This window comes from Callithrix jacchus, chromosome 17 (assembly GCF_049354715.1).
Source record: "Callithrix jacchus isolate 240 chromosome 17, calJac240_pri, whole genome shotgun sequence".
Taxonomy (NCBI): domain Eukaryota; kingdom Metazoa; phylum Chordata; class Mammalia; order Primates; family Cebidae; genus Callithrix; species Callithrix jacchus.
In genome coordinates this window covers 36,071,366-36,093,409 of record NC_133518.1, presented here as the reverse complement: position 1 = coordinate 36,093,409, position 22,044 = coordinate 36,071,366, and the positions used below count along the sequence as shown (strand labels likewise).

Genomic DNA, 22,044 nt, shown 5'->3' with positions numbered 1-22,044 from the left:
CAGTCTTTAGAGGAAAATATATAGCAATAAGTGCCCACGTGAGAAGAGTGGAGAGATCCAAAATTGACACCCTAACATCAAAATTGAAAGAGCTGGAGGAGCAAGATCAAAAAAACTCATAACCTAGCAGAAGACAAGAAATAATAAAGATCAGAGCAGAACGGAAGGAGATAGAGACATGAAAAACCCTTCAAAAAATTAATAAATCCAAGAGCTGGTTTTTTTAAAAGATCAACAAAATAGACCACTAGCCAGATTGATAAAAAATAAAAGAGAGAATAACCAAATAGATGAAATAAAAAACGATAAAGGGGAAATCACCACAGGTTCCACAGAAATTCAAACCATCATCAGAGAATATTACAAACAACTCTATGCACATAAACTAGTAAACCTGGAAGAACTGGATAAATTCCTGGACACTTGTGTTCTCCCAAGCCTAAACCAGGAGGAAGCCGAAACTATGAATAGACCAATAACAAGATCTGAAGTTGAGGCAGCAATTAAGAGCCTACACACAAAAAAAGTCCAGGTCCAGATGAGTTCACAGCCGAATTCTACCAGACACACAAAGAGGAACTGTTACCATTCCTTCTGAAACTATTCCAAATAATCCAAAAAGAGGGAATCCTTCCCAAATCATTTTATGAGACCAACATCATCCTGATACCAACATCATCCTGATACCAAAACCTGGCAGAGACTCAACAAGAAAAGAAAACTTCAGGCCAATATCCATGATGAACATAGACGCAAAAATCTTCAATAAAATACTGGCAAGCCGATTGCAACAGCACATCAAAAAGCTTATCCACCATGATCAAGTAGGATTCATCCCGGGGATGCAAGGCTGGTTCAACATACACAAGTCTATAAATGTAACTCACAACATAAACAGAACGAAAAACAAAAACCACATGATTCTCTCAATTGATGCAGAGAAGGCATTTGACAAAATTCAACAGCCCTTTATGCTAAAAACCCTCAATAAACGAGGTATTGATGGAACATATCTTAAAATAATAAAAGGTATTTATGACAAACCAACAGCCAATATCATACTGAACGGGCAAAAACTGGAAGCATTCCCTTTGAAATCTGGCACTAGACAAGTGGCCCTCTCTCACCACTCCTATTCAATATAGTACTGGAAGTTCTAGCCAGAGCAATCAGGCAAGAAAAAGAAATAAAGAGTATACAAATAGGAAAGGAGGAAGCCAAATTGTCTCTATTTGCAGACAACATGATAGTATATCTAGAAGACCCCATCGTCTCAGCCCAGAAACTCCTCAAGCTGATAAGCAGCTTCAGCAAAGTCTCAGGATATAAAATCAATGTGCAAAAATCACAAGCATTCTTATACACCAATAACAGACTAAAAGAGAGCCAAATCAAGAATGAACTGCCATTCACAATTGCAACAAAAAGAATAAAATACCTAGGAATACAACTAACAAGGAACATAAGGGACCTCTTCAAGGAGAACTGCAAACCACTTCTCAATGAAATAAGAGAGGACACAAACAGATGGAGAAACATTCCATGTTCATGGTTAGGAAGAACCAATATTGTGAAAATGGCCATACTGCTCAAAGTAATTTATAGACTCAACACTATCCCCATCAAGCTACCATTGACTTTCTTCACAGAACTGGAAAAAACCACCTTGAACTTCATATGGAACCAAAAGAGAGCCTGCATAGCCAAGTCAACTCTAAGCAAAAAGAACACAGCAGGAGGCATCACACTACCAGACTTCAAACTATACTACAAGGCTACAGTAATCAAAACAGCATGGTACTGGTACCAAAACAGAGATATAGACCAATGGAACAGAACAGAGACATTGGAGGCAACACAACATATCTACAACCATCCAATCTTTGATAAACCTGACAAAAACAAGCAATGGGGAAAGGAAATAAATGGTGTTGGGAAAACTGGCTAGCCATGTGCAGAAAGCAGAAACTGGACCCCTTCCTGACACCTTACACTAAAATTAACTCCAGATGGATTAAAGACTTAAACATAATACCTGGCACCATAAAAACCCTAGAAGAAAATCTAGGCAAAACCATTCAGGACATAGGAGTAGGCAAGGACTTCATGAACAAAACACCAAAAGCATTGGCAACAAAAGCCAAAATAGACAAATGGGACCTAATCAAACTCCACAGCTTCTGCACAGCAAAAGAAACAGTCATTAGAGTGAATTGGCAACCAACAGAATGGGAAAACATTTTTGCAGTTTACCCATCTGACAAAGGGCTGATATCCAGAATTTACAAAGAACTCAAACAGATTTACAAGAAAAAAACAAACAAGTCCGTACATAAGTGGGCAAAGGATATGAACAGACACTTTACAAAAGAAGACATACATGAGGCCAACAAACATATGAAAAAATGCTCATCATCACTGGTCATCAGAGAAATGCAAATCAAAACTACATTGAGATACCATCTGACGCCAGTTAGAATGGCGATCATTAAAAAATCTGGAGACAACAGATGCTGGAGAGGATGTGGAGAAATAGGAACATTTTTACACTGCTGGTGGGAGTGTAAATTAGTTCAACCATTGTGGAAGACAGTGTGGCGATTTCTCAAAGACCTAGAAATAAAAATTCCATTTGACCCAGCAATCCCATTACTGGGTATATATCCAAAGGATTATAAATCGTTCTACTATAAGGACACATGCACACGAACGTTCATTGCAGCACTGTTTACAATAGCAAAGACCTGGAACCAACCCAAATGCCCATCGATTATAGACTGGACTGGGAAAATGTGGCACATATACACCATGGAATATTATGCAGCAATCAAAAACAATGAGTTCTTGTCCTTTGTAGGGACATGGATGAATCTGGAGAACATCATTCTCAGCAAACAGACGCAAGAACAGAAAATAAAATACCTCATATTCTCACTCATAGGTGCGTGATGAACAATGAGAACACATGGACACAGGGAGGGGAGCACTACACACTGGGGTCTATTGGGGGGAATAGGGGAGGGACAGTGTGGCCGGGAGCTGGGGAGGGATAGCACGGGGAGAAATGCCAGATGTGGGTGAAGGGGAGGAAGACAGCAAATCACACTGCCATGTGTGTACCTATGCAACTATCTTGCATGTTCTGCACATGTACCCCAAAACCTAAAATGAAGTAAAAAAAAAGAAGAACGTCTTTTGCAGAGTACTGGTCTAATTATGGTGGGTTGAATGTCCAGCCAGGAGTCACTTTGCAGCCCTTGCTGTAAGGATACCCCTCCCATTTATACCCTTTATACAATCTTAGCTTGACTCTTGTAAGATTTTTGTGCTCCAGCAACAATGTCATTTTGCCTTGGTGTCTTTGTCTAGGAGTTGAGCATAACCAAGCCTCAGGGGAACTCTGACAGTATGGAAATATAGTGGGGTTGGGATGGGAGTGGGGGTCTCTGCACGTGAGAGTTTTAAAGAAATGTCTCAATACCAGTGTTGCTCAAGTTTTAGACATTCTGTCTTAAAGTGAGTCCTAAAAGATTGAAGGCAACTTTTCCCCTGCTTTGTGCACGGCACAATTTTTTTCTTTTCTTTATTACCTGTTGTAATTAATTTCTTTTGCTATATTTCTTGTTATTAATCATTTGTATTTTAATTTTAAAAGTAAATATCTATAATTTGGTGGGAATGGGTAGGATAATGGGGAGAATTTGGTTAAGAATTTCATTAGGACCAGATGTGGTACCTCACACCTGTAATCCCAGCAGTTTGGGAGGCTGAATGGGCAGATCACTTGAGGCCAGGAGTTTGAGAACAGCCTGGCCAACATGGCAAAAGCTCGTCTCTACTAAAAATGCAAAAATTAGCTGGATATGGTGGCTCATGTTGTAGTTCCAGCTACTCGGGAGGCTGAAATGTGAGACTCAGTTGGGCCCAGGCGACGGGGATGGTTGAAGTGAGCCGAGACTGCGCAACTGTACTCCAACCTGGGTGACAGAGCGAGACTTTGTCTCAAAAGACACAGTGTCATTAGAAAATAGTTTCTGGGAACTTCACTAAAATTACAAGCATCGATTTGATAAAAGCCAAATATACATACATCAGTATATGGGATAATACATTGTTTCCAAGAGAAGTAATATTTTACTATGCCATATTATTTAGTAAACATAGGTCTTATTTTATTAGATAACTAATTTTTAAATTTTTATTTGAATAACTTTGATATATGAACCAAGAAAATAAAACCTGTAGACATGAATTGACTATGGATTTCTACCACACACGACAAACTGGAGCTAGTAACATACCTAGAATTCCCAGATGTTCTTCTTCTGCTTTTCTCTCCACTGGAACACTGAATGTCCCATCAGTATACTGTCGATACACAACTTTCTTGTACTTTGAGCCTATGTAAAACTCTTCCTTATCTAAAAATGCATTTGAAACACTTAAAAAGGAAAACTAAGGTTAGTATTTATCTTAATTAAAATGGAATTAAAGTTTTAAACTTTAAATTTCAAATAAAAATATAGTTTTTATTAGAGTAAATATGGTAGTTTTTAATCATCACTCTCCTATCCAAGTAAGGAAGAATAATAAGACTTAGAAGTATGTGTGGGAGAAAGCACACCTAGCCATTGGAGTGTAGCCATCTGAGCCTGGCCTCTACCCTGCCACTAGAGAAAATTTCCTCCAGCTAGTCACTGCCTGTTGGCACCTTAAGTTTTTTCATACTTAAAATGAGATATTTGAACAGATAATCTCTAAGATTTCTTTATAGCTCTAAAATTTGATGAGTCCAATATTTCTGATTTATAGGAACTGAAATGGACATCTTTTCTGAGGCATTCCCTTTTCCTGAAGTTTTCACTTACTTCTAATGGCACCTGGAGTCTTTTAACCATTTTACCCCAATTACAAAATTAACTTTTACTTCTTCACACTGCAAACCATACTCAGTACTGCTGTAAAACTAACCAGGTAGCCACTTTCTAGCCACAGGTCACGAGTTGTGCTGCACACCTGGATCTGAACACCTGTCCATCCCAATCCCTCAGATCATCTCCATGTGGTCAGTGCACGATGTAAGTGAGATGATGAAGAGGAAAGTGCTTGGAAAAGTATGAAAAAAGGACTAACTAGAAGTAATGAGTGATGCTGTTCTAAGTTAATATTTCTGAAGCTCTAATAGTTACTTACATCTATTCATACAGAATTTATTTTGTACTTTTTCATAATGCACGTTACTGGTAATTTTGTGCCATTTTTTCCTGTACGTTCTTAGAGGGTAGAGAACCATATCTGCTACATCACCTTCAAGCATTTAAAATATTCCACACATAACAGTTTTAAGAATGTGAAATGACTGACTGTTAGACTAACAATGAAATCTTTGAAGAAAAAATAACAAACGGTAAGGGGAATAATATTTCATCTCTAAATTTGGGCATTAATTTTTGTTAAGTCTGAAAATAAATGGCAACAAGAGGGCACATGAGTGTGAGAAGACACTCCAATAGAAAAGAAAGCAAGACTCCAAAGGATCAAAGGAGTACATGGACATTTTCCCTTGAGGAAATGGAGAGAAGCAGAAATGAATGAGGACAAGTTCCTAGGAAGTGTTTTGTTGTTATTTTGGTTGTTATTGTTTAATGCAACTGTTTTTTTTTTCTTTTTTAGAAAATTTGGTGTAATTCTTACTTCTCTGAAAAGGAAACTTAAAATTACAACAGAAATTGGGAATCAGAGTCTGGAGAATTACTTTTGCTCTTGTAAATGATGCAGCTCCTTTTCCCACTTCCTTTGTGGGGAATAATCCCATTCCACCTCCACTGCTGCAATATAGTATGTCTTCTCTCCCAGGTAGAAGGTAGAATCCTCAGACTGCTGTCTGCATTTTTTCACAGTATATGTTTGCTTCATGCCGCCTGTGTAGTGATCAGTTGTAAGGCATTCAACGTTAAAAGTCCCTGGAGTGGTAAATAAGAAAACATGTCACTTCTTTGCTAGTGCCCTATAGGGCTCCCCACCTTCCTTAGAATTAATACTGAAGTCCTTATTCTGGCTGCAGTTAGATAATCTAGCCTTTCCACATCTCTGGTTACATCCCCTCCCGCTCACCCTTCTCCATCCACATAGGCCTTTTGCTTAGAACAGGTCAAGTGTGTGCCTGCCTCAGGACCTTCGCCCTTGCTGTTTCCTCTGCCTGAACCACTTCTCCCCAAAATATCCTCATGGTTCATGCCCTCATTTTATTCTGGTCTCTCCTCCTGAGAGAATCTTGACCCTTTCCCCTCTCCGTCACCATCTCATTCCCCTGCCTTATTTTTCTTTATGTTCTTATAATCATTTGACATATATGTATTAAAATACTTGCTTGTTGTTTGTCTCCCTATATTAGAATTTCAGCCACATGAGACATCTTATCTCTCTTGTTCATTGTTATATTTACATTTGTTGAAGGAGGGAAAGAGTGACACTGGATTGATCTTAAGTTTCACTGGCCTATAATAAACCAAATAAAGCCTGGAACAAGTTAGCATATTTTCACATTTTGATTAAAATTCTTTTTCTTCTGTTTTAGTTTGTTTTACTCATTTAGAGCTTGGTCTGTAGATGTCTCTCAATTCGCATGGCTACAATACTAGAATAGAATATTCACTTGCAACCGACAAGCCAACACTACATCGAGGCTACAGAGACATGATAAAAAGTTTAGGTGCAGAATATTTAGGGAGTCATTCCCCCTCTAGACTGATTTTCCAGCTATCTTTAAAAGAACCATAATTTAAAAAAGGATCATCTTAGCCAGGTGCGATGGCTCATGCCTGTAATCCCAGAACTTTGGGAGGCTGAGGTGGGAGGATCACTAGGTCAGGAGATCAAGACCATTCAGGCCAATATGGTGAAACGCCGTCACTACTAAAAATACAAAAAACTTAGCTGGGCAAGGCGATGCATGCCTGTAGTCCCAGCTACTCGGGAGGCTGAGGCAGGAGAATTGCTTGAACCCAGGAGGCCCACATTGCAGTGAGCTGAGATCACACCCCAGCATTACAACCTGGGCAACAGTGCAAGACTCTGTCTCAAAAAAAAGAGGGTGGAAACAGAGAAAACCACAGCTTGTTACTTTCTTACTCCACATTCTCCTCATTAACTAGGAAACAGACCTATCTGGTGCACACTTGAGCTGATAGCGGCCCAGACTTGATCTATCTTTCTTTCTTTCTTTCTTTCTTTCTTTCTTTCTTTCTTTCTTTCTTTCTTTCTTTCTTTCTTTCTTTCTTTCTTTCTTTCTTTCTTTCTTTCTTTCTTTCCCTTCTTTCCCTTCTTTCTTCCTTCCTTTCTTTCTTTCTTTCCTTCTTTCTCTCTCTCCTTCCTTCCTTCCTTCCTTCCTTCCTTCCTTCCTTCCTTCCTTCCTTCCTTCCTTCTTTCTTTCTTTCTTTCTTTCTTTCTTTCTTTCTTTCTTTCTTTCTTTCTTTCTTTTTCTTTCTTTTTCTTTCTTTCTCTTTGTCTCATTCTGTTACCCAGGCTGGAGTGTGATGGCATGATCTCAGCTCACTGCAACCTCAATTTCCCAGGTTCAAATGATTCTCCTGCCTCAGCCTCATAGGTAGCTGGGACTATAGGTGCATGACACCATACCCAGCTAATTTTTGTACTTTTGTAGAGACGGGGTTTCACTATGTTGGCCAGGCTGGTCTCGAACTCCTGACCTTGTGATCTGTCCACCTTGGCCTCCCAAAATGTTGGGATTACGGGTGTGAGCCACCGCCCTCAGCCTTCCTCTCTCCACAATAGGAAGAGCACTGGGAGGCTCTTGACACTCAGTGTCAGGAGTGGCAGGGACACTCCCTGACACTCCTGGGATAAACTTATCCCAGGAGAAGGGATAAGTTTATCACCTAATACATTCTGCTACAGAATTTCAAATGAAAACTACACAAATCCATCCAATAGAGACTTGGCTTTAAATAAATATACCCTCTGTGTCAGGCCACATGAGGAGCGTAAGACTTGTTTGAGGGAAGAGGTTTGCTGTGTCTCTCCGTTGTCCTCTCCACAGATATGTGTTTCCTGAAAAGTATATCCCATGTACATCGGCCTCATTTCCAGCGCTGAATAAGTACCACACGACTGAATCTCCTTTGCACATACTGAGACCAGGCTGATTCCCATACATGAATCCATTCATGGCTGTAAAAGTTGGAAAATAACATTTTGGAAGTGATTTAGGTTCTACTACATGACAACCTCTGAGACTTTCCAGACCAACTTTGTTTTCTTTTTAATTTTTAATTTAAGACCTATTCAGGCCTGCCTATGCTTTATGTGTCAGGAGTGTCCCTGCAACTCCTTGCTGTTCCTGGCACTTTCCGAGTGGCCCCTGGCTGAAAGGAGCGGAGCTGAATGCATAGTTCTTGAAGTTCTGTGCTAGTGTCGCTAGCAACCTGGGAATCTCACTGTTTTTCCTGGCTAAAACAGTGATTTTGTTATTTCCAGTTATTTAAGTGGTTATACTTGTGAACACCCAAATCTGTAAATAATAACAGCTTTTCCTGGGCACCATATGCTGGAAGTGTGTTGCTGTTCCAGGTGAAAAAGTCTCTGATTCATCTTGAATAACAGGGAAAGTCATATGTAGGAAGTTTTTTCCTTGCTTACCTTGCATATTTAATTATTTCCGAAGAATAATATTCTTAGTGCCTCCAGATATACAAAAATGCAGAATCAAAAGAAGTAGTTTAAAGATTGTGGGTAGCATGACTAGTACTGGTCTAACTTTAAAAAATCAGTTTGTAACACAACTTTACATGTTTTTCTTCTACTAGCTACAGTAATTTGTACTGTTGTCCATTAGTGGTGTAGGCCTTTTGAATAATGAGCTCACTGTCTCACTGTCTCTGAGTTCTAACCACTTTTAAGAATTACAATAGGTATTTTAAAAAATCTAATGTTAGATTTAAATAATAATCTCTGGGGGTATTCCAGGGCACTGGTCATTTTTTAAAAGCTCCCGGGTGATTCTAACATGCAGTCAAAGGTTAGAATCATTGAGGGCTGAGATCATATCTTTCTGCATATTGAATAATCAAATAAGCCTGTCATCACTGAGCCACAGATGAGAAAAGCATTTAATCCAGTAGTTTTCAAACTGTAGTGTTCATCAGGATCACCTGCAGAGTTTGTTTAAAACAGATGGCCGGGATCCATCTCCAAAGTTTCTAATTTTGTAGGTCAGGGTAGGGATCCAAGAATTTGCATTTCTAATAAGTCCCTCGGTGATGCTGAGGGGGCTGATCTAGGGAACCACACTTTAAGGACCATTAATATAATTGACATATCTTGAATTAAGTGAAATAATGAATAACTGACTGACACATCAAATAACCAATGATATTACCTTCAGGGCACTATTGTAATTACTTATTGAAAAATAATCGATGAGCAAAGCTATTCACATTTTGGTTTAGTAAAAAGCATTACCCCAGCACTTTGGGAGGCTGAGGCGAGTGGATCACAAGGTCAAGAAATCGAGACCATCCTGGTCAACATGGTGAAACCCCGTCTCTACTAAAAATACAAAAAATTAGCTGGGCATGGTGGCGCGTGCCTGTAATCCCAGCTACTCGGGAGGCTGAGGCAGGAGAATTGCCTGAGCCCAGGAGGTGGAGGTCGAGGTGAGCCAAGATCTCACCATTGCACTCCAGCCTGGGTAACAAGAGTGAAACTCCGTCTCAAAAAAAAAAAAAAAAATTACATATATAGTACTAAAATAACTTGGTAGGTTGGTGGATGATGCAGTACTTACAGTGCATCTTATTAGATTCCTGAAAGTCTTCATCTTCCTTATCCACCTGATCAGGTGCAGTTGTAAACATTCTAATATTATCCTCCAGGAGTAAACTCTCATTCTCATCAAATACTGTAGGGAACAAATAGAACTCCTTGTCTACATCTTTCTGTAAATCAAAACAAAATGAGATGGAGACAGAATGAGTAAAGCAGAAGACTTCCATGTGCACAATACTGTTTGTGCACACACACGCCTAAAGGAAGGAATGAGAACAGAAGTTTCTGTTGCTCTTGGGAAACTAGAGTTCATGAAATACCTCAGATCACCACCAGAGCTTTCTTTGGTATCTGTTTAGTGCATTTATGGTTCAATATGGTAATCTGAGCCTCTCTCTGTATCTAAAAGTTCTAACTCTACCTTCCTGCCCATGTTGTGCATACAAATTGAAGCCGCCAAAAAAAAAAAAAAAAAAAGATTGTTAAAATAGGGGAGAATATGGGTCTGTGCTGGAAATCAGGGAAGATCCACATTCATAAAAACTGGAAGAATTCCTGTAAGGCAGAGCAGGATGGAAGCAGATTGAGGAAGAAATCATCCTAGATGAATTTGAACAGAGATTCATACAATCTCCACCCAGTTGTACAAACATTCTCACCTCCTCCCACTTCTCCCAGTGGAAAAAAGGAAGCAGAAATGCTATCTGGTCTATGAAATGATTCAGTAGTTCAGAAGAATGCAGTCAAAGAAGTCAAACCAAATGAGCCCCTCCCCGAGAATGGGTGACTCTCAAAGGAGGGAATACAGATGATTGCCTGTCTTTCCCTTGAGATCAGTCCTTCAGATACATGGTAAGGTGATTATCAAATTAAAAAAAAATCGAACTAAAACAAAGACCTGAAGATTAGACCCTGCATAGAACTGAATCAATGATAAAAGTGATCTAAAGAAAGCTCCCATAAATCAGAGGAGAGCATTCCAAGATGAAAAATATACACACTGCAATAGTTTTAGAAAGAAGTTACAAAAGAAGGAGGCACAAACACAAGAAATACTACTGAAAGTGTTTGCCACCACAAACGGAAAAGACTAGAGGACTCAGATTCAAAAGCTTCACTGAAAACAAGACAAAATTAATAATAGAGATCAATACCTAAAAATGTCCTGGGAAATTTCCATTTAAAAAATGTTATCATGAAACAAAAAAATCAGGTTGACATTGAGATTATCAAGCACAATAAACACCAGAAGAAGGTGAAGTAGCATTTATCTTTTTGAGAAGAAAATATGCTACAAAAATGTAATACCAAGTAAAGAACAACAAATGTCATTTTCAGATGTCTAAGCATTCCAGCAGGGACTGGAACAATCACTTATATACTGATCAACAGAGAAAACTTCGATGAAATGTTTTCAGGTCATATTTTCTGATCATAATGCAATAAAATTAAAAATTACTAGTCAAAGACAGAAAGTAAAAAAAAAAAAAAAGTATGTCAGTTTTGATCCAAATAACTCTTAGATCAAAGAAGAAATAAAAATGAAGTACTGAGATTTGGTAAATAATTTCTGTGAAAACACTGTAAAGAAAAATGTATGAAATATGACTAAACATATAAACTAAGAATAGAAAAGCTTTTTGTCTTAGGCAAAACCAAATGAAAATAAATGTAAATATCTAAAAATTTTTAAAAACTAGTTATGGAGAAAAATTAACAAAGACAAAAGCAAAAATTAACAAATTTAGCACAGGTAAAATAATTAAACCCAAAACTATATTATTTGAGAAGACCAGAGAAATATATAAATCTCTGGCAAGTCTAATGTTAAAAATGGAGAGAACCAGAAAATACCACATTAGAAATGAGAAAAGAATATAACCACATATATAGGGGTGAAAAATTTAAACCATTATATGCAATAAATGTGATCAACTGACTTAGAAAGAAGTACCTGAATAGACCAGTACTCATGAATGAAATAAAACCGTGATTAAAAACATAAGCAGTCTGGGCGTGGTGGGTCACACCTGTAGTCCCAGCACTTTGGGAGGCAGAGGCAGGCAGATCACTTGAGGTCAGGATTTTGTGACCAGCCTGGCCAACATGGTGAAACCACGTCTCTACTAAAAATACAATAATTAGCGGGGTGTGGTGGCACATGCCTGTAATCTCAGCTACTCTGGAGGCTGAAGCGGGAGAATTGCTTGAACCCAGGAGTCTTCAGTGAGCTGAGATCGTGCCACTGCACTCCAGCCTGGGTGACAGAGCAAGACTCAATCTCAAAAAAAAAAAAAAGGAATCCAAAAGTAGAAAACCTTTTTTATTTCAGTTATATATTTAAAACAAAATTTTTTTTGAGACAGAGTCTCCCTTTGTTGCCCAGGCTAGAGTGCAGTGGTGCAGTCTCAGCTCATATCAACCTCCACCTTCTGGGTTCAAGCAATTCTCATGCTTCAGCCTCCTGAGTAGCTGGGATTACAGACATGGGCCACCACACCCGGCTAATTTTTGTAATGTTAGCAGAGATGAGGTTTTACCATGTTGGCCAGTCTGGTCTGAACCCTTGACCTCAGGTGATCCACTGTCCCTCTCCTAAACTGCAGAGATAATAGGTGTGACTCACTGCACCTGGCCACATATTAAAAATTTTAAATAACGGTGTTACTATTTACAAAGGCCAAATAAAAATAAAATATCTTGGCATAATCTTAAAAAAAATCCAAGATCCGTATAAGAGGAACTATACTCTTGAAAAACACAAAGTAGACTTGAACAAATGGAAAGACATCTGTTCTTATGTAGGATGACTCAACCTCATAGTTATGTCTGTTCTCTCTAGTTTAACTTACACATTTGAGACAATCCCAGTAAAACACTATCAAGTCTTTTTTCCAGATCTAGATAAATTTTTCTAAAGTTATTTTAGAAAGAATAAGCAAAAATAGCCATTAAAATGATGGAAAAGAAGAGCAATGAGACATAGCTACTAGCCATTAAACATATTAAAGGGCTCTCTAATTAAAGCAGTACGTTATTGGTGCATGAATAGATAAAGACCAGCAGAACAGCATAGAAAATCTAGAAAAAAACTCACTTATGTATAAATATTTTAGTAGATGATAAAGGCAGCATTTCAATCAATGTGGGAAAGTTTAGCTTTTTTGTGAATAATGTTGAAATAACTGATAGCCACATAGAAAAAGATAAATTTGATCCACTCCTCACCTGTACCATTTATTTCCCATCAGACTGGTGAAAATCCCCAAATTTGACAATATAGTTTGTAATAATGCTGTGGAAACACAGAAAGTCTCACATATATCTTCTGAAAATACAAACTGGCACAACTACAGACGGGGATTTGGCAATATTTCACGAAACTGTTTAAGCATTTACCTTTTGTCCCAACACTACAACTGATAGGAATTTATCACAAAGGTATGCCAGCAAAAATACAGAGAGATATGAACAAGGCTAACAAGGCTGTACATTGTTTTCTATTTGTGTACATGTTTTGTATTTCTAGTAAAGACTAGAAACAACCCAAACACTTATCAAATAAGGGACTGATTGTATAAACTGTAGCATGTCCACATATCAGAGTAATATATACTATGTAAAGAAATGAGGAATGGGCAATATTTCCGTACATTAGTATGAAGAGATGTCCAGATTCTATTGTGAAGTGAAAAAAGCAAAGATATGAATACACAAACTTGTTTATTTAAAATTGGAGGAATAAATTATAAAGTGAAAAAAAAAAGTTTACCTATAGTTAGGAGGCAGAGACTAGGTAGGAGGGGAAAGGGATGGAAGCTAGATTTATTTGAATATACCCTTTTTATAGGTTTGGTGTTAATGCCATATGAATATTTTACATAAAATGATATTACAGTTTTCAAAGGAATTACTTAAAAAAGATAAGTAAAATGAATTAAATAAATCCGCATACCCAGTGGTGGCAAAACTATGTAGAGAAGAACTATCCCAAGTGACTTTAGGTATGTAATTTGGCTAAAAATCTCTAGTAGGATGTACCCTAAGGACAAAGTGGCAAACAAATCTTAAACTGTTTTCAGTTATTATATTGTTGATTGTAGTATTGTAATTGGGATTCTGAGATTGCTGTGTGTATATTATGGGATGAATCAAGTGAATGTGTTGGTGTAATTAAAAAAATAAGATTTTTCAGTGCAGTTTAAGGCAGAAACAAATATAAGATTGATGCAGTCAATAACAAAAAAAATCTGTAGACTGAAATTCAAATAGAAAGAACTAGTATGAAATCATGATGAATTTATCTGAAAAGTTTTCCCCCATTTCTTTCCATTGCAAAGGTTCAGAAATAATGGTTTCCCCAGGGCCGGGCGTGGTGGCTCACGCCTGTAATCCCAGCACTTTGGGAGGCTGAGGCGGGTGGATCACCAGGTCAAGAGATCGAGACCATCCTGGTCAACATGGTGAAACCCCGTCTCTACTAAAAATACAAAAAATTAGCTGGACATGGTGGCGCGTGCCTGTAATCCCAGCTACTCAGGAGGCTGAGGCAGGAGAATTGCCTGAACCCAGGAGTCGGAGGTTGCGGTGAGCCGAGATCACGCCATTGCACTCCAGCCTGGGTAACAAGAGCGAAACTCCGTCTCAAAAAAAAATAATAATAATAATAAAATAATGATTTCCCCAATAGCAACAAGCACTTCTAGTGCCCACATTGTGGTTCTAGAAATGATTCCTCACCAAAAGAAAAACAAAAAATGGCTTTTGGGAACAAATGGCTAGTTCCAGTTCTGGCTCAGAAAACGTACAAAATGAGCGTGATATTTCATTATACTAGAAAGCAGAGAATCTTCAAAGACTACGATGATAAAAAAATAAGGGAGTCAACCTGAACAAGTCCTTCAATGTCAAAAAGGATACTTTGAACATCAGTAGGGATAACGGCAGTGAATTGTAACACACCAAATATGCTTAAATCCATGAGTGCACAATGCTACTTAAAAGGAAAAAAATTATTGAGACGCCTTTGAAGAATGCTAGAGGAGAGTAATTAATTTGAAAACTGGTAAATACAGGGAATGAATCAAGTATTTGTCATACCCTTTCTATATACTGTGTGCCTCAGTGTAACCAAATAATTCTGTTTGTAGAGAAGTTTCTGTTTGTAGAGAAGTATGCCAGCTAATAAAGAAAGGAAGATGCAATTAGAATAGTACTATTATGCAACTCTGATTAGTTTATGAATCTAGGAAACCATCATCAGTAGCTGATAACATCCCCAATTAAGGGACAACTATGAATTAAGTACTCCCTGATAGAAGTGCTCAGTACCATATTTGAAGTAGTCTTGAAAGAAAAAAAAATCTGAATTAGATCAAACTTTTAGATCTAACTACTAGTTACAGGAAATAGAAGCAGAGAGAAAGGAACATGTTTTAGCATCCCCAACATTTTTGGCACCAAGAACCAGTTTCATGGAAGATAATTTTTCTATAAAAATGCTGGGAGACAGGGAGGTTTCCAGATGAAACTGTTCTACCTCAGATCATCAGGCATAGATTCTGGTAAGGAATGTGCAACCTAGATCCCTCACATGCACAGTTCACACTAAGGTTTGCACTCCTATGACAATCTAATGCCGCCACTGATTTGACAGGAGGTGAGCTCAGGTGATAATACCTGCTGCTGACTTCCTGCTGTGTGGCCCAGTTCCTAACAGACCATCTAACAGGCTCACCTCCTGCTGTGCGGCCCACAGGTGTGTGTGTGGCGGGGGCGGTGACTGGGGACTCCTGTGTTAAATGATACTGCAGGGATAAAATAAGTAAAATCATGACATAGGAAACTTCTACAGGACCGATGACTCTAGCAACAGAAAAATTTCAAGTAAACCATCTTAGGAAACATATAAATTCATTGTAATATGTATAATTGTTTGAATACTGATTCAAACAACAGACTTAATAAATCAGTTGGGGAAATGTGAACGTTGATTGGCTATTTGATAACTTTAAGGAGTTATGATGTGTGTGGTTATTATTTTAAAGTGTGGTAATTATGGGCATTTTAAAAGACGTCCTTATATTTTAAAGGTGTATACTAAAGTATTTTTGGAGATAATGATAAGGTTAGATATTTCTATTTCTATGTCAAATGATCATTTTCAAAGAGACTGAACAATTGTTCATTTCATGTGTTTTTTCCCCAATTGCACTTACCTGTCTCCCATTTGCATGTAAACTTCCTTTCTTGCATATTTTCATTGGCCCAATAAGCCCAGTGAATATATCTTTAGTGGGGTCCACAGCAGAATAATACATCTTAGCTAGACATACAGGATCTGCATAAGTGGGTCCTACTTCTTCAGGGACAGTCCATTCATAGGTGAATGTTCCTGTAGGTGCCACATGGGAGGCTGAAGAAGGCACACCTGAGAAAGGTCACATTAGAGAGGTTAAGTGTTTTCTAATGTGGTCATTTCAGCCAAAAGGTAGACTAAGTTTAGTCCAGAATAGCCCATCTCTGAGTTTTTAGTTAAAAGTTAGAATGGAATCTCACTTATGATCTAGTGACAGATAACAGACTAATGTGATTGTATCCAGATAGACTTTTTTTTGTTCAAGGTGGAGTCTGGCTCTGTCTTGGGGCTAAAGGACAGTGACTCAATCTCAGCTCACTGCAATCTCTGCCTCCCAGGTTCAATCGGTTCTTCTGTCTCAGCCTCCCAAGCAGCTGGGACTATAGGCACACTCCAGCACACACAGTAAATTTTTATATTTTTAGTAGAGACAGAGTTTCACCATGTTGGCTAGAATGGTCTTGATCTCTTGACCTCATGATCTGCCCACCTCGGCCTCAGAAAGTGCTGGGGTTACAGGCATGAGACACTGCACCAGGCCCCAGATAGACTCTTCTAAACCTCCTGGGATTGGTTTCCCTCTCGGTGCTCACACATCTTCCAGAAATGTCCTTAGCACCTTTCATGTTATATTGTGTGTATTTCTCTTGAACAGAACTTAACTTTCTTGAAGGCAAGCACTGTATCTATATTTCTATCAACTAGAACAATGCCTAGCAATACAGTGTAATCAATGCACTTTCTATTGAATAAAATGGAACTGAAAATAATTGTAGGAACTTTGCAGATGATCCTATTTAAATCTCTCAAATTTACGCCTGAGAGAACTGAGGCCAGAAAGATTGAGTAACCTGCCCACAGTCATATTGCAGGTGATAGCAAAGTCACTAGTCTTCACTGGTCATCCTTGATATGTTAAAACAGTAAAAAATATACACATGATGAAATATTTTATATCATTAAAATTATGTTTATAAACCCTTATAATGCTAAGAGAACAAACTGATTATAAAATTAAAATAACATGTGCTATGATATAAACCACATTAAAAAGATATGTATGTAATACAGATGAAAGTGGAAGAATCATGTAAAAATATAATAGTGATTATTTATAGAACTATGGACAATTAATATTTTGGCTACACTTTTCTATATTTTCAAATATTCTAAAGTGAACATCGAACATTCTTATAAGAACTTTTTTAAAAATGAAAATCACCCAGAATACTCCAGAAATGTAAAAACGATACTAAACTAAATTACTATCAGCATTGTTAATAATCACCCAATTAAGGCAGGACAAAATTCCATAAACCAATTGGAGGTAGAAGAAGGGGCTTATTTGTTTCCTGGCATGATGCCTAGAAATGATATATGAGCAGTTTCCTTGGGAGTTCCTGCCTTCAGTTTTTGCAGGACACTGTAAGTGACCAGTACAGTGGGTTATTAAATGTTGTTGATTGGTTACAGAGTGCCATACTCACTTCCACTCTGGGTATTGTAATGTGAGGAATAGTATGTGCCCTCGTTGTTCTTATTGAATCTCACCCCAATTGGCTCAATACTCAGGGGATATGCCCCTTTGTTATGGAAGGTTACTCTGATCATGTCTCCCACCTCTGCCCAAATGACAGGACCTGGGAACAAAGAGAGAATTATTATCCTTCCTTGGTATATAACAGGCAGAACGTATAAGACAGTACTCTTCTTTGACTGTGTCCTCTGGCAAGAATTACTAGGAGCAACATGCCTATTTGTGGTGAATGGAAAGCTTGGTTTTCGAAAAGTACATAATCAATCTGATATGTTGAGGTTTGAAGGAGGAAGGGCTTTTTAGTCCAACTTCAGATTAATGAAATTGATTACCATTTTTGTACAAGTCAGTTAGTAAGCTTTACACATGTACAAAAACTATCCAGAATGTTGACACTCCTCAGCCTAATCTTCTATTGGCTAGAGGTGTGTCCTTTGTCACAAGAGTTAGGTACTATAAACTTTGATCACCCAAAGCAGGTAAGTTGAATTATTTTGGATGTGAAGGATAACACTGTTTTGGATTTTCCATGACCAAAATTAATGATTACCAATTATAGAATAAAAACATATATTTTACATAAATATTTTATGTAATATACAAAGTGACATTTATCGAGAGCTGCCTATCTGTTCTTCTGAGTATATATATGTATTAATTCATTTAATCCCTATACCAACTTTAGTAACTATTGTTCCCATTTTACAGCAGGGAACAGACACAGATAATGAATAATTCTCTTTCTTTCTTTCTTTTTTTTGAGTCTCACTCTATTGCCCAAGCTGGAGTGCAGTGGCGCAATCTCAGCTCACTGCAACCTCTGCCTCCTGAGTTTAAGCAATTCTCCTGCCTCAGCCTCCAGAGTAGCTGGGATTATGTGCCCATCTAATTTTTGTATTTTTTTTTTAAGTAGATGGAGTTTTGCCATGTTGGCCAGGTCTCAAACTCCTGACCTAAGTGATCTGCCTGGCTTGGCCTCCCAAAGTGCTGGGAATACAGGCATGAGGCACTGCACTTGGCCAAGTTGAGTAACTTTCTTTTCTTTTTTTTTTTTTTTTTTTTTTTTTTTTGAGATGGAGTTTCACTCTTGTTACCCAGGCTGGAGTGCAGTGGCGCGATCTCGGCTCACTGCAACCTCTGCCTCCTGGGTTCAGGCAATTCTTCTGCTCAGCCTCCTGAGTAGCTGGGATTACAGGCACGCGCCACCATGCCCAGCTAATTTTTTTGTATTTTTAGTAGAGACTGGGTTTCACCATGTTGACCAGGATGGTCTCGATATCTTGACCTCGTGATCCACCCGCCTCAGCCTCCCAAAGTGCTGGGATTACAGGCTTGAGCCACCGCGCCTGGCCCAAGTTGAGTAACTTTCAAAAGTCACACAGCTAATGTATGGATTTTATACTCACACAAAAAAACAGCTTTTTATAAGAGCCTCCAATTCTTGTAATATCTTGTTGAAAAGTATTATACCTCTGAATCACCGCCAGGAAAAAAAAATTGAAGAGCCAGGACAATCTGAATCCACCATACTCCACTCACCCACTAGGCTATTCTGCCTGAGTGCCTTGGAAAGAACAGGTCTCTGGACTCTGCTGGGGGCAGCCTGCAGAGGGCTCTAGGATAATTGGGCTGGTCTCATTAATGGCCTGGGTTTTCTTTGTTTGTTTGTTTATTTATTTATTTATTTTTTAGATGGAGTCTTGCTCTGTCACTAGGCTAGAGTGCAGTGGTGTGATTTCAACTCACTGTAACCTCTGCCTCCTGGGTTCAAGAAATTCTTCTGCCTCAGCCTCCCGAGTAGCTGGGACTACAGGTGCATGCCATCATGCCCTGCTACTTTTTGTATTTTTAGTAAAGATGAGGTTTTACCACGTTGGCCAGGCTGGTTGGTCTCAAACTCCTGACCTCAAGTGATGCACCCACCTTGGCTCCCCGAAGTACTGGGATTACAGGCATGATCTACCACTCCCAATCATCAGCATGGCTTTTAATGATGAAAATTTACTATTGATAATTTATATTTGGAAAAGTAATTAGCTGCTGCATTTTATTGTTTTATCTTCCACACACCTACTTTCACATAGAAATCAGGCAGTAGGTCCTGAAGTTACTATTCTTTCTGAGGTTGGTGTAGACCGTGGGAAGAGTACACCAGCCATATATATTCTACATGGACTCACCCAAGATGCCAAGATGCTCTTCTTCAGGGCCTCTCACCTTTCGATTTGTGAAGGAGGCATCTGTGTACTCACGATAAACCAGTTTTTTATAAGAGCCTCCAATTCTTGTGGGACCTTGTTCAAAAAACACCTTTGAGTCACTGCCAGGGGGAAAAAGTGTTTAATGCTGGAGTTGAAATAGAACAGAAAACAGGTATTCACATAGGGTAAATGAAGAGAAAAATCCTGACCAGGGCTTACAGATGAATATTATCCATGATTTACAACAATCATATGAGTTACTCAAACAGAGCAGGCGGTTCCAGGCCACTCATACAGGGATGGCAAGTTAAGAAGTAGAGAGTCATGGAGGATGTTTACATTGTCAAGTGAAGAAAAAATTTTCAGGCGGGCCCTTGTCAATCCCTTGACAAAGGGTTCTACCATAGAATTTATTTATTTATTTTTTTTGAGATGGAGTCTTGCTCTGTCGCCCAGGTTTTTGGAGTGCAGTGGCATGATCTTGGCTCACTGCAACCTCCGCCTCCTGGGTTCAAGTGATCCTCTGCCTCAGACTCCCAAGTAGCTGGGATTACAGGTGCCTATCACCACACCTGGCAAATTTTTGCATTTTTAGTAGAGATGGGGGTTTCACCATTTTAGCCAGGCTGGTCTTGAACTCCTGACCTTGTGATACACTGTGCCTGGCCAGAATATTTTTATCAAATTGTGAAATGTTTAAAACACAATGGCTATTCTTTATTGTGTATTAGTACTGGCCAGCTGCTCAGGAGCATTGATTGATTGATTCATTGATTGATTCACTGATTTTTGAAACAGAGACTCACTCTGCTGCCCAAACTGTAGTGCAGTGGTGCAACCTTGGCTCACTGCAACCTCTGCCTCTCTGGTTCAAGTGATTCTCATTTCTCAGCCTCCTGAACAACTGAAATTACAGGCTACACCACCACGTCCAGCTAATTTTTTCTGTTTTTAATAGAGACAGGGCTTCACTATGTTGGCCAGGCTGGTCTCGCATCCTGGCCCCAAGTGATCCACCTGCTTTAGCATCCCAAAGTTCTGGGATTACAGGCATGAACCACTATGCCTGGCCAGGAGCTTTTATTTATTAGCTGAAACTCACATGACATTGCAACAAAGTCAGTACTATTCTCCATATTTTACAAATGAAAAAATTAAATTTTAGAAAGGTATTTATTTGACTTCCACAATGCCTCCTCATTCGTCATGTCTTTCATTTGACAATGTATTGAACACCTTCCCTTTTCTGGGAATCCTGCTATGTGCTGATGACTTAACAACAAGCAAAGTGGACTCATCCCTGTCCACATAGACCTTACAGCTGGCAGAGAAGACATGCTATGAACCCATCAATATAATACAGTATAATAAGCACAGAGTGTTATGGAACATTTCTTTGAGGTTGGGGAAAGTGCAGGGAAGAAGCCACAAAGAGGTTCCAGAGGAAGTAATTACTTAAAACTGAAGGGGAAGTAGAGTTAGCAAGATGAAGTGTGTGTGTAGCGGGAAGACGGGGGTAGGTGTATACAAAGAGAAAACTGCCTGTGAGAAGCCTGAGAGAAAAGAGCAAGCATGCCATATTCTAGATAATATTCTAGATAATATGGCATAAGCATATCTTCTAGAAGGATAGCATGCAGGGCAGGGCAGAGGAGTGATGAATGAGGCTTAGATAGATGGAAGGTAGGTAGGAGGACCTAGCTGAGGTTTCAGCCTTCCATCCCAGGACAGTGAGAAGCATTTGGGAAGACTTAAGCATTCAGGATTAGCGTTTTAGGAGGATCCCTGTGGCAGCTGTTGGGAGAATGTGTTGGAAAATGCAAGACTGCAGTAGGGAGACCAGTGAGGAGCGTGCTTTTCTAATTTCAGTGAGAGGCAGAGATGATTTCATAGGTATTGGCAAAGAAGATGGAGAGAAGTAGAAAGCATTCAGAGCAAGTTACTATAAAATGAGGCAGTACTTGATGAGGAGAGAAGTATGAACAGACTCATCCAAGGAGGGGTATCACTGAGAAGTTTGAAATGCAAATCCGAAATTCACGAGAGCCTTCTAAGTTGGAGATGCAGCTTTGGGAGTAATCACATTTAGGTGTCAGTATAGCCTGTGCCTTAGATCTCTCCTTCAGGAGTCACAGGTCTGGGCTGAGCAAGGCCTAACTGTC

At 38.9% G+C, this 22,044-nt stretch overlaps 1 protein-coding gene across 5 annotated transcripts in view; it reads right to left on the bottom strand.

The window, feature by feature from the left end:
- The window catches only part of LOC100404354 (ceruloplasmin), a 65,172-nt gene that overhangs the window by 23,988 nt on the left and 19,140 nt on the right, over nt 1-22,044 (bottom strand). For all 5 annotated transcript variants that reach the window (XR_013528557.1, XR_614802.5, XM_078354025.1 and 2 more), the window contains 7 exons: nt 19,862-20,001; nt 17,632-17,784; nt 16,005-16,216; nt 9,806-9,956; nt 7,978-8,190; nt 5,756-5,963; nt 4,302-4,441 (listed from right to left, as the gene is read on the bottom strand). Coding sequence is in view for 3 of the 5 variants with exons in the window: in XM_078354025.1 (XP_078210151.1) it covers nt 4,302-4,441; nt 5,756-5,963; nt 7,978-8,190; nt 9,806-9,956; nt 16,005-16,216; nt 17,632-17,784; nt 19,862-20,001 (1,217 nt within the window). In the remaining 2 variants the exon portion in view is untranslated. The remainder of the gene's footprint in view (nt 1-4,301; nt 4,442-5,755; nt 5,964-7,977; nt 8,191-9,805; nt 9,957-16,004; nt 16,217-17,631; nt 17,785-19,861; nt 20,002-22,044) is intronic.